This window comes from Vigna unguiculata, chromosome 3, assembly GCF_004118075.2.
Source record: "Vigna unguiculata cultivar IT97K-499-35 chromosome 3, ASM411807v1, whole genome shotgun sequence".
In the NCBI taxonomy this organism is placed as follows: Eukaryota; Viridiplantae; Streptophyta; class Magnoliopsida; order Fabales; family Fabaceae; genus Vigna; species Vigna unguiculata.
In genome coordinates, this window is record NC_040281.1 from 60873597 (window position 1) to 60886833 (window position 13237).

General features: G+C 31.5%; 1 protein-coding gene across 1 annotated transcript; it reads right to left on the reverse strand.

Annotated features, from left to right (window-relative positions):
• Positions 1 to 1221: 1221 nt before the first annotated feature.
• LOC114176109 (phosphoinositide phosphatase SAC3-like) lies at positions 1222 to 10357 on the reverse strand. Its single transcript, XM_028061040.1, has 16 exons — positions 9588 to 10357; positions 8988 to 9192; positions 8745 to 8907; positions 7991 to 8213; positions 7789 to 7865; positions 6764 to 6951; positions 6547 to 6644; positions 5850 to 5983; positions 5631 to 5759; positions 5084 to 5444; positions 4064 to 4185; positions 3572 to 3673; positions 2862 to 3053; positions 2255 to 2431; positions 1978 to 2092; positions 1222 to 1841 (listed from the first exon to the last, which is right to left on the reverse strand). The coding sequence occupies exons 1-16, from the start codon at positions 9699 to 9701 to the stop codon at positions 1725 to 1727; spliced, it is 2517 nt and encodes an 838-aa protein (XP_027916841.1). The 5' UTR covers positions 9702 to 10357; the 3' UTR covers positions 1222 to 1724.
• Positions 10358 to 13237: the final 2880 nt, after the last annotated feature.

Consider the following 13237-nt stretch of genomic DNA (forward strand, 5'->3'; position numbering starts at 1 on the left):
ATTTTAAAAGTATTCTAATTAATCTTTAAAATTTATGTCTAGTTTTATCGTATCAACATTATTCTTCAGAAAAAGTCATTTAAGTGATCATACTATCTTGCCTTTCGTATTGTTTTTACTATTTCTCTAAGTAATAAATTAATTGATTTGTTTGCCAGTTTATGGAGGTTTTAACCCATTTCAATTATTGGATACAAATACAGTGTTTACAATGAAATGAATATGGAAGATATAATTCGATCAAAGTTTTCTCTCATCCTAATGTTTTTAATGGAATGTCTTGGGAGGTATGTAAGACTTGAACCATCTTTAATGGGAGATATTTAAGCACCTTTAATATGTAAAGTCGTTCATTTGGTTGCTGATATTGTTGGTAGATGCTTTTTTTCTTTTAAGCATTGCATCAAACTTTTAAAACTGGTTGTAATTATAATATGGTTAAATCATAATTCGATGAATAGCAAAGCATGTTATAGGCCTATTATTTAGACGAAATCATGCATAATTAAAGATTTAAATGTAGTTCGACAGCGTCATATTGTCTTCAAACAACTCAAAAAAAAATTTCAATAAAAAACAGTTTAAGCAATGAATATTTTTTTTTATTTGTTTAGATTTGATTATGACATAACAATATTTTTAAGATAATATTTTATTTGTAAAAGAAGGGTATTTGTGCATGCAACTCAACTTACTTTTTTTAAGCAATCTCTTTCATGTAAATAGTTATGGAGATTTCTATTTTATCCATTCCTCTCTATTTAACATATAACCCAATAACTTTGAAGCAAAGATTGGAGAACCGTCTTACCATACTAAAAAAATTCTAAATTTCTTCCAAATTATGTAGTCAAGAAGAATGGAATAGAAGAATGTTTGGTCATTCATGTTAGATTAAATTTGAATTAGGTATCCGAACCATTTTAAAATGGAATAGAAGAATGTTTGGTCATTGATGTTGGATTAAATTGGCCCAACCATTTTCACTATTTTCACTTATGAGGTGATAATTTTGTTGGATATCTAGTAGACAATGTGGGGTGCTGTAGGACAGATTTAATATTGATTGAGGCATGCACAGATGGCGACGTGGACAATGAAATCACTCTATTATTGGAATCTCCATCACCACACATTGCCAACAACTACCTACCGGTGATTATACCTACAGTTAAACAATTTATGTCTTTTTCAACTTAATAAAAACGATTTTAGAATATATCAAAAGGTAAAATTGGTGAACCACTTATTCCGCTTCTTCAATGTTTAATTCACCACCTTACAGCAAGCAAAGTTTACTTAAAAAGAATCAATTATCTACAATTCTAAAAATAAAACTCCCATAAGCAGGGTAATAATATTTACAGAAAAGTGCACCACCTACTATAACTGCTCAAAGAAAATTGAAAATATTGAACTCCAAGAAGGCAACAACATAAAATAAAATGAAAGGAAAAGACTGAAGAATTTTACAAGCACTTGCTATGCACTATTTTTCTTTTCTACTATGCCTCGAGGGTTGGATCGAGATTTTGAGATGTCAATACCGAGACTGGCCTCAGGATTGTTCTTAGATTAGCACCACATACACAGAAAGCCTATCCAAATGCTTGGTTCTTCTTTACTCTGTTCCTTCTCTCTAGTCTTCTCTTCTAATCAGCATGTTTAGACCAAGCAAAAAAAAATGTCAATTATATATTAGTGCAAGATATCATGTGCAAACTTCAATGGCAAAGTGTTTGTCCATAAGACACCCATTGTGCAAAAGTATCTGGAAATTCCTCTCCTGTGTTGGATTGTGAATTACCATACGATAACTCAGATTCAGTTCGCTCTCCTCCCTGAGAATATTACATAGAATTTAGTGTCTGAATTCTGAAATAAAGACCGAGTAATTTAAGAAAATACACTTATTGGAAGTTTGGACTGGCATAAAAATCTAAGAATGATATTGTGGTATATCAGAAGCGGTGTTACCTTTAGGCTGGAGGCCCCCCAATCACTTGTGGAGGCAGTTGCTTCTCCTACCATTATTCCATTGACAACATTTTCGGAAGAAACTCCAGCAATTGGAGAGTTAATGATTGATGATCTGCGATCAATATTAATTTTTTTAAACATTTTCGGGTATAACAAATATGTAACACACCAGAAAGGAGAGACACACCGTCAGAAGAAAGAACAGGGTATAACCAAGACTACCAATTAATTAATTGCATAGACAATTCAGTTCCTATAAAAGGTGTTTGTTTACCTCTCAAATGGCTCTTCTTCACATGAATTTGCTGAAGACGACAGCCAATCCAGATCAACAAAGTTGGAGCAGCTGAAGGAATCTCCGTGATCAGGATTGCAAATATGACCACTTTCAACGCAACGCTCTCTTTGCATATCTCCAAAGAGATTTCTCCGAGGAATTGTGGGAGTGTACCTATACAAACAAAATGAATTGTGTATTATACACATACAGCTTCAAATGGAGAAAATGAAGCAGCAAATGGCTGAACACACTATCGTGCAAGCAGGTAACACGAGTTCCAATTTGTATCAGTACAACATTGAACATTTTAGATTACAAATGTACACACTATATCAGGACATTACTACATAGAACTTGTTCAAGAAAAAATAGGACAATCTAAAATAGAACAACTTTTTCACATCTTCTCGACAATATTTATTATATAAAATTTCTTATACAGAAAGTCTTGCTATGCAAAGACAAAAAATTCTAGAATCAGGCAAATGAGAGAGACAGTAGAAAAGATGGACTGTATAAAATGAGAAACTAATTATCTATTTCCTATTGTATAGCTTAAAACAGACAACTGAATTTATTTCCGTTAATACAGGACACAGACCTTGAAAACGTGATGTCATTCTCAGCAGTAGATATTTCGGGTGCTGATTCAGTAAGACCCTTGCCTCCATCTTCTAATCGGTCTGACAAGAATTGGCTTTGGAATTTTACGTGGCTGGCATTTGGGGCTGACATTGGTGTAGAACTTTCATTAAGAATGTTCCCATCTGAGAAGGATCTTTTAAAAAATGACCTAAAAAACCCATTTCAGAGTTACCATATTAGCTTCATAGACAAGCATGTTGAATGCACGTGCTTCAAGTTATGACTATATGCACAGGTTATGATTAAAAATATTCTAAGGTTTAGGATTGGTTACAACTTAGGGTTTACAAAAACGGGTACAAAAGGTTGTAGCGGGTCAGGGGATAATTTGGCTTTTCTGAATAACAAGTAATTATCTTTCATATCCCCCTGGCCAATTATCGGAAAGATCATCCCTCTATTAGCTATGTACCACATCTCTTCACCCTATCATCTCCCAACATTTTTTCTTTGCTTTTTTGGTGCTTCACTACCAATATCTCACGAATGCAACAATTTAAACCTAGTCCTTTTTGATCTGCATCAACTTTTAATTTCGATTGTTTTATCAAAGTGTCCACAAGAGTGTCTGTTTCATAAAACCCCAATGCAAGATCTTCAAGCAAGGACCAATTCATACAAGGTTAGGAAACACATTATTCGATGGCATAAATTACATTCAAATACCTTGAATCATCCTCTCCAGGTCTTGCTGTATCATAGAGCTGATCTGAATCCAACTCCCATAGAGCAGGCTTACCCTGTTGTGGCTGAAAATGCCCCAGAAATCTGCGCCCAGTATATAGAATGATACAACTTATGATTAGAAGATGAGATTGAGTGAAAATGATAAAGACATCACTACAAACGCATGATATATCAAAAAGGTGAAAGCTGCCACTGAAATCACAAAAAGGCATGCAGAGGGATTGGAAAAGTCTGCTGGTTTTCCCAGTTTTGTTTTTGCTTTTGCAATATCTGAGGAGGATTCCTAATCTGACTTATTCTTTTTCCCATTTAACATAACCAAAACTAAATCTCCCTATTAAATGGAGGGGCAGAGACACAACAGAAAAAACAAACAAACCAGATAGCAGACATGCTATAATCCAAAAACTAGAAATAATATAACTTCTAGGCATGTAAAAGAATAAGAAAATGCATGACTGTAGCACGTACACATTGATTGCATCCTGTTTCATAGCATCCATGTATGCATTGCTGTAATAGCGTTGAAGAGTCCTAAAAAATTCTTGAGACTGTGTTGCAGCTCTCCACTGACCCCTCCTCTCAGAGAAAATCTACACATAAACATGTTACAGAAAAAGACCATCCGAAAAGTGTAAAAAAATGTTATATGTATGGCGAAGATATAACAGGATAGAAAACCCTCTACGACCACTAGCCAATTTAACAGCTGGTCGATAGAATAGCACAGGCAGGAAATGAATAATCATCTAAAGATTTACCAGCCCATCAGAGACACATCCCAATAAAGAAAAATCAACTCTAATTTTATATATTATTTTAGATAATTTCTGATAATCATTAAGCCATATTTGTCAATGTTCTCACATACCCACAAAAAAGCTAACAAACTTGAAAGATGTTAGTGTTTTGCACAATTGTATTTCAATATTAGCTAATAGAATCTAAACTTTTAAAAAAGTACTAACAGCTCAATAGAACATAAAAACATATAAACGAGCTACTCATTAGCCCTTAATGTCAAGCTGTTAAAAGTTTTGTCACAACTCAAATAATTAAGCATAATCAAAAGTTTGAGTTTATTTGTTTAACTCTACAGACGTTTGCTACGAGTTTGAAAAATTAATTAACAAGCTGAGCACAACAAGTTCACCAGTACTTTGGCTCCTTGACACCCCTAATAGAAAGGCTGCTGTATGCCATCCAACTAAAACAACATAATTAGACAGCTATGAACCCCTTAAACAATTTTGATCGGGAAATAAATAGAGAGGTCTGCATTCTGTACTCACCCCACCCCCTAAAAAAAATAAAAGTTTGATGGTTACCTTTGTATCACAAAATAAAAGCCCAGTGATGATATTTATTAAAAACAAATCAAAATCAACCATGTAATTAAGAAAGAAAAATCATGAGCAAAAATATAAGCTCCCAAGCTACATTAGAATATGCAAACTGAAGCAATTATGACAAGCAGCAAAGTGCAATCACCTTATTGTGCGCTGCTGAACCACCATACTGATGAGCAAGAGTATCACCCATCCGCTCATAAAAACCCATTAAATCCTCAGCTACAGGATCATCGAGATCAATCTTTGGGTGGTCAATAACTCCCACAGCATGGAGCTGGCGTCCAAGAGCAGCCAACCCATATGCATATTGTGCAACATTTGTGCGATCCAAACAGTCAATGCAGTTGGTCCTCAGCACCCCCGTCTGCAACTTAGGAGGCTTGGTAGAATGAGTTTCGATGACATTGTTGTTTCCTTCGCTTGGTTTCCTTTCCAAATTGTTAGCATCCTCGTTGTCATCATTGACAGGTCCAGTAGGTGAATAGGTTGCCTTAACATTACTGCACGCAAAACTTTACATTAAGTAAACAAAAAAGCCTGTGGAGGAACTTCAGGTATTTCATGTCCATCAAGCATTAACTGATCTTATACGCTGGGTTTATTCTTTCCCAAAGTTTTATCATTGTTCTTATTTAAAGGTATCTTGAAATTGGTTATAGAAGATTTCAAACAATAGAAAAACGTACTCTGTAGTTGGCCAATTTAGAGATTCTTCTAGTCTTAATGTCGGTGTTGCTTGGCAATAGAAAAAACCTGTTAAAGCCAATGCATATGCAGCCACTTTGGCTAGAAGCTGCAAGACATTTGTAGCTTTGCTGGAAGTGCAATATAAGGTAAATCAGAATAATCCCCAAAACACATAGTAAATTGCCAAAAAGGATAAAAATATATAATTAAAAACCAACCTCTGAAAATGTTTGTGCAGATCCCAATGAAGAAACCTAAGCCTGCTCTCCCCAGATAAATCCTTATTAATAATATCTATAGCATTAGCAAACTCTGCCCGAAGTATGGACTCACGAGGCTTCTTCTCATGGGTCTGATCATTTATAAAAAATAAACTTATCACTCACTACTCTTCTTACAGAAATGATACATTTGAAATTATAAGATTTAGATAAGGAGAAGAAAAGTTCGGAATACAAACTAAAAATAATACGATATTGTGTTGCTCAGTGTACCATTGAGGTCATACTAAATACCAACACAATAGTCTAATTATACTAATACGGGACTTCTAATCCTAATTAGATAAGTGAACAACAACAAAGTCTTACCTTACTACATGAGGTAGCTAAAATAAGGAAACAAAACTTTAAATAATTATTTTCATTGAAATCTATCATGCATACTCTTCCTCTAAATGCAGATATTCTAACAAATCAACATAAGACAGTACATTCCAACAGAAATTCCACATCATTGTTAAAATGTAAATACAAAACTAGTCAAGACATAACCAATTACAGCATCAATCTGTGTCAACACAACCAAGATACAAGAAAATTTAATGTTCGGGAGTTTAGATGATGGCATGTAATAAATGAGGCGGATGGGGGAATGAATTCATTTCCCAATAAAAAATAAGAAAAAGAAGATTACCTTAATCAAATTCAAAATAATAATGGGATTCCCATATCTTTTGACTAGGTTTTCAAAGTGAAGTCTAGTGGCTTGATAATTCTGATCCCTCTTTGACACTGTAGAAAAATAGGTGACTAAATAAGCAAACATATGCAAAACTCCGCATCAAAGAGAATATAAGCGAAAGATAAGTCTGCTAGTGTCACAATATTGGTTAAATGGGAGGACAACATACATATAATATCTGGTTTAATATTTAGTTTTGATGTTTCCTGTGACCAGAAAAGGGGGATTGAACCACGGTTCTGGATGACAGAGCTTATTTGGATGGGAAAACCTTCTGGAACATCCTCAAAGACCATTTGTTCTGTCTCAACATCATTTGCTACTCTGCCTTTCTCATTAACACCTCGCCTCAAATACCTAGACATAATAATCATACAAGTGAAGCCATGAAATTGTACACATGATTATTGCAAATACATAACCATCCTACCTAGCATATCATCCACTGTTCAAAATTCAAGATTTTATTGTTTGCACTCTGCTGTTTTCTTTAATTTACCCCAGAAAATCTCACATTTCATATTTTTACCCACTGTCAAATTTGTGATGCTAGCAAAAACTTTATATACTTAAAAGATTAGTTTAGTCTGCTACCTTACTTTTCTTTTTATTGACAAGTCACAGTTGGGCTAGGCCATGGACTTACGGTGGAGTATTGGGAGAACAAATCTTACAGTGGTGGGTAACAGAAAAAATTGTGAATATAAATCAAGCAGTGCAAAGTTCAAATTTCCTCAGGAAATTTCCAGTTACAATCAAGCATAATCCTAAGGAAGACCAACCCACTCTCCGACGCTGCAATACTTGGACAAACGCACCTTAATAATTTTAACATCTTTTACACAAATGAAAATTTGAGACACATACCACCATAAGAGCATGAAAGATAAATTATTCCATACAACATCCGCAATAGTACACTAATTTATAATCCAAACTGCAAAAACGAAGTTACAATTTAAAACAACTTAAAACTAATGAAAAAATAACCAGAGTATAACTGTATATAAATGAAATCCTTAGCACAAGGATATAATCATCAGGGGAAGCACTTAATGGACTGCCAGTTAAGTTTGCACAGAGTCAAATTGTAGAACTGGATGCCAATTGAGTGCCACACAGCATATAATCACAAGGGAAAATAAGTCAAAGGATTTAATGCGTCTGGAAATAAGATATGAGGAATTTACAAACCTAGTGCCAGCATAATGTCGTGATCGTCTTGCAATGAGTGTAAGTATAAACTCCCGTCCAGATATCATGAATGTATCCTAATAGATGTCAGATATTAAAGATCAGGATGACAAATTAGCTTGCATTAAGCAGGAACCGGGTACTTAATTAATCAATCAATAAATACAGTATCAATGGAACTCTGAGTGTAACTTATCTTTACCTGTTTAAAAAAGCCATAAACTAGTGCAACTGTCCAAATAGTATTTTGGAGGTGATTTCTAATTCCCCTTGTTAAGAACTCATTCCAAACAAACATTGTCTCATAAAGAACATGGCCTGTCTCATTATCACACATGTTCCTCTGAAGACTACGCATGATGTGATATGAGTAGCTGAAAAAGAAGTCCTTTGTAAGGTCAACCATGCATAAGAGCCTCTTGTACCTTAAAAATCAATGAACAGAGTATAATTAATAAAAGAACCTAATAAAGCATATACAACAACAAAATTTTGAAATAATGTCATCAAGCTGTCGTCAAATTCAAATAAGAACGAATTACAATAAAAGATCACAAACAATGTCTAATCAAAATTAGGTTATCCTCGAAAAATCAGTGTGGTTCTTCAACATGCAACATTTATATTTGAGTCGAACAGAAGGGACCTAATCATGTATTTTGACAATAGATTTTCCACTAAATTTAAATCCTAATAAACAAAGAAGTGAAATAATTTAAAAATTGAATAAAGGGTATAAACTGAAAGACCATTACAAACAAAGTAATTTAAACAAAACAACAGTATTTTGAAATGAAATGTAGCAGAGAAATATTTATATAAATATGTAATATGAAAATAGATAGCATCACTTGGCTTAAAAAAATCAGGTTGTCCATGATGAGCTTATTTGACAGCATATGAATGACCACGGATTGCCCATTTGAGCTATAATATATAATATGCAAGATTGTAACCTGTTTTCATTTTTATCATTGATGTTAGACCGAACTGAAGAATATGGCAATGGAATCATCTCACTCTTCGAGACAGCATATACTGTATGACCACAGATTGCACCAATTTGCCTTCTTTTTGTGATAAGCACCATGTAGTACGGTCCCAAAAATTTGATGAACCCTAAAACCAAAATAGTATATCAAGATAATAACAAATAATTGATCAAAAGGCAGATAGACAAGACAATAGGATTTACATACCTACAATTCCATAACAAGTTGTAACAAATTTAAGTCCACCTGTTGACTTGTTACCCTCATGTATCCGTCTCAAAAGATCAGAACATTCACTTTCTGTATATGTGGTGGAATCTTCACGTAAATTTAGTTCGGAAGGATCTAGACGATCAATCTTTAGTACTCTCCAATATGTCCTGGTCTTGTCCCTTCCTATCATGTAAAAGTTCTGTGATACAAAAATAAATGCTGAAGTTATATATTTAAAATATAAGAACAACACAATAGACTCTGCAACACCAGCAACTCACCAAATAAAGGAAAAATAACCAGTTTTGAGACAATGATCCATGACTATGTATAATAAATGGGCTAACAAGTGTCATGTATATACATACACACATATAGCTATATATGAATATCAACAAGAAACAAACGCACATATTATACTTTTATACTTTTGACCTATAGGAATATTAGAATTTCCCACAAAGGCAGAATATTTACTATTTATCAGAACACAGACCAAGCAAAATCGCGTGACAAAATCAAATAAATTCCAATGTACACGGCAAAATTAGACAAAAGTTGCAAAACAGTGGAAGGAGAATAAGAAAGCATTACCGATCGAGTCTCATATAGTCTAAATTTCTGTATACAGACATTAGAAGGAGGAGGAGGACGAGTTTGATCAGAGGCAGAAGGAGAGTGACAAGGTTCATTCTCTGACGATGCCATGATTTTTTTCTGTAACACTCAGATCCCCCGAGCCTCTGGCTCAGGGAAACCACCAAATGGCATGCAAAGAGCCACACAAATAACCAAAATTCAGAATCACCACAATGCAAAAAGTCCACAACAAAAAAAATCCAAGCTCATATCCTGAACTCTAGGCTGCTTCAAATACAGCATTATTTCTTAAAACTGATTCCAAATTTTTTTATCCCTCTCCATCTTTCAGCTCCACCCACAACCACCATCACTGTCTTCACCTCTCTCCATCTAATCTCTGTGGTAAATCAACAACAACCCACTATTTCTCACCCACCTTCCACACACCCAGATCCAAAAATCAATACCCCACTAACAAAAATCGGAACTTGATGCAGTCGCACAGCAGAATTGCTGTATGTGGTTATTCTGAAAACGGAATCTTTTCATAAACGAGTCATGATGAGAAGATCAAGCAGAGAAAAACGGACAAAAACTGAAGAGAAGGAAGAAGATTTGGGAGGTTCGAGAACAAAAAGGTTGGAACCACGGGTGCAGGAACAAGAACTGCTAATTATTGATTGAATTTATTTTTTTTATAAAAGATGAATATATAATTTTAATTTTGATTTAAAAAGTTTGATTGATTTCTTTGGCTGTGAAAGGGAGAGGGTGAATATGAAGGCTGAGATCCAAAGAACAAATCAAAACCACAACGACAAATTTAAATAAATAAATTCATATTTGATGTGTGAATTCTCCGTCCACACATTAAAATTTGGAAACGCGTATATATCTGGATAGGTGTGTGAAATTATTCCTCTCCGTAATTATTCACACAACATAACAAAAAAATGTCAAATGCAAAATTAATTACTGGTTTTTCTTCTCTACTCATATCTTAGAATTTTTTATTATTATTATTATTATTCAATTATTCAACTAGGAACGTAGATGTGAAACGTGGCATCTGAAATTAGTTAGTGATGGATACAGGTTGATCCAGAAGCTGTAAGAGAAAATGAATTTACAAGTTTAATCATTCTGCAGGACGGCAATACAATAATGTTCATTTCAATTCTTTCCTATATACACCAATTATTTTTATCAATACTAATAATGTAATTCATATCAATTTTATATAAATATTTCTTTATTTATAATTTTTCCTTTATTATGATGATAAACTAATTGTTTATATGTGGTTGTGACTAGGTTTAGTTTGATTTTCTTAAATAAGGAATGTAGATTTAAATTTCATATCAAATAAAATTAATATTTTATAACTTAATTTACTTTTTACCATACATAAAACATTATTAGATATTTTGTAATGAAGATTTATTTATCAGAGAGATGTATTATTTTCTTGATGATTATTATGGTGTTCATGATTTCAACTTTATATTTATAAATAAACTACGGAATCTAATAATTATAAGTAATAATAATATGATCTGATATTATATTTTCAAATATATATATATATATATATATATATATATATATATTATAAAAACATGTTTGCTAACAAATGTAAATTTAATAATGGGAACACTATATATTTCTATCCTTTTTTATTATGGTAATAAAAAACTAACTTTTATCATAAAAATACAAATAAAATAGAATTTATAATTTTATTATAAATAATTTTCATTATAGGTAATTAATTGAAATTTAAAATATAATTATAAAATGTAAAATATAAAATAATAAAACAATTTATATTAATAAAAAATAAATTGATAAAAAATTATATATGTAGATTATTAAATATGGATATAAAAATAAATCTATTTTATTGATAGGTATATATAATAAGTAATTGATTTGGTTAAGTTATTAATTTTGAATTTAAATTTTAAAGTCAATCTTTTGATTGAATAAATTCAATTTTAACTAATTAGATTCTTTTTAATAATTTCATTTTCAAAGGTTGTGGGAATTGTGGCCCTAGTTATTTCTCATGTTTATAAGAACTGTTTTCTTGGTAACAAATACAGTGTTTGTACTTGTTTTAATAGTATTTTTGCTATTAAAGAAAAATCATATTAAGACTATTTATTGTATTTTTGGGCTGTTAGAAGAGAAACTTCCTTATATTTGCATTTTTAATCAAATATTTTCTATATACAGATGTATATCTTAAATGAAATTTTGATAAATATTCTTAAAAAATCGTTTTTTTATTAGTCATATGCATGTGAAGAATTTTGATAGTTGACGTAACTAACACCGTTAGAATTTGTTGCTGTTTATGTTATATGTTTATGTTATATGTAGTACTAATGAAAGTTTTAATACTAATTTAGAATATATTGCATTATATTCAGTGTTGATGAAAAATAAAAAGTAAATAAAAATTACAACTATCCGATGAATAAGTAGTAAAAAAATATTATGATAACTATTCAATGAATAAGAGTTTAAGAATATTTTAGACGAGAAAGTCAATTGATTCAGAACTTGTTATCACGTGGAATTAGGAAACTGTTTCTTAGAAATGTTCAAAGTTGAGTTATGAATCCACATGGGTGAATTCACTTGAATATAAAACAGAAGCAACAAAAGTGAAAAAATAAAGGGTGTTGAATACATATAATATTCCAAAAAGTAAGATAAAAACCCTAATAAAATAAAGTTAATTTGTTTGACACGTTTGAACAATTAAAAAAGAAGAAAAAAGTTTGATTTAATGGTTAATCACATTTTAATTGTGGTGGATGAAGTGAGAATAGGGTTGAAATAGTTTTCTATTTCAATTATTATTCTGAAGACTCAAAAAAATCTGAGCAACGTGGCAATGTGACCTAGAATATGAGATGCAAATATATGAAACTTAACCTAACATATCACATACACTTAAAATATTATATTTTATGATATGGTAAACGAAACAAGAAAGATAAACATGGAAAGCGTGAGAAGTGGCGAGATTACGTGTTGTTAAAATTAAAGATCATAAAAAATTCCTATAATTGATATTTATATACATTTTGTTACACCTTCTATTGGGCTTCTTTCTAATAAATGATAAAATATAAAAATAAAAATAAATGGTAAAACGTATGTTATGTCTATGAAAAAAACTCATAAATGATACAAGGTTTTCGACTAAAATACTTATAAATACTATGATTACATTTACAAGTTTTTCACAATAAATTGTAAATAAACTTCAAAATAATTATTAAATTAAATTAAATGAACACTATATATACGTCTCATTGTCACATAAAGTCAAGAGTATTTTCTAGAACAAGGACAAGTGAAACATAATTTTTAAGTTTTTCGGTCTATGACATCTTTGAACAAGGACAAGTGAAACATAATTATGTTCATTTATTATAACATTTCACTTAAACTAGAAATAAACAAAATATCAAAATTTGAAATCTATTTACATGATATAAAAGATATAATAACAACATATTAAAAAATATAAAAAAAAATTTAATTAATTAATTATATATAACATTTAGTTATATATAATATTTAATTATATTTATTTTGGTATAAAATAATTAATAATACATTTTATGCTAGTCATCTTCTTTACC

What these genes read in the sequence shown, in the direction of transcription:
- LOC114176109 (XM_028061040.1), bottom strand. Translation starts at nt 9,701, where the DNA reads ATGGCATCGTCAGAGAATGAACCTTGTCACTCTCCTTCTGCCTCTGAT. An exon ending in CTGCACAAACATTTTCAGAG is followed by an intron (nt 5,760 to 5,849) that starts GTTGGTTTTTAA and finishes TTGCACTTCCAG; the next exon opens with CAAAGCTACAAATGTCTTGC. An exon ending in AAACAGGATGCAATCAATGT is followed by an intron (nt 3,674 to 4,063) that starts GTACGTGCTACA and finishes TACTGGGCGCAG; the next exon opens with ATTTCTGGGGCATTTTCAGC.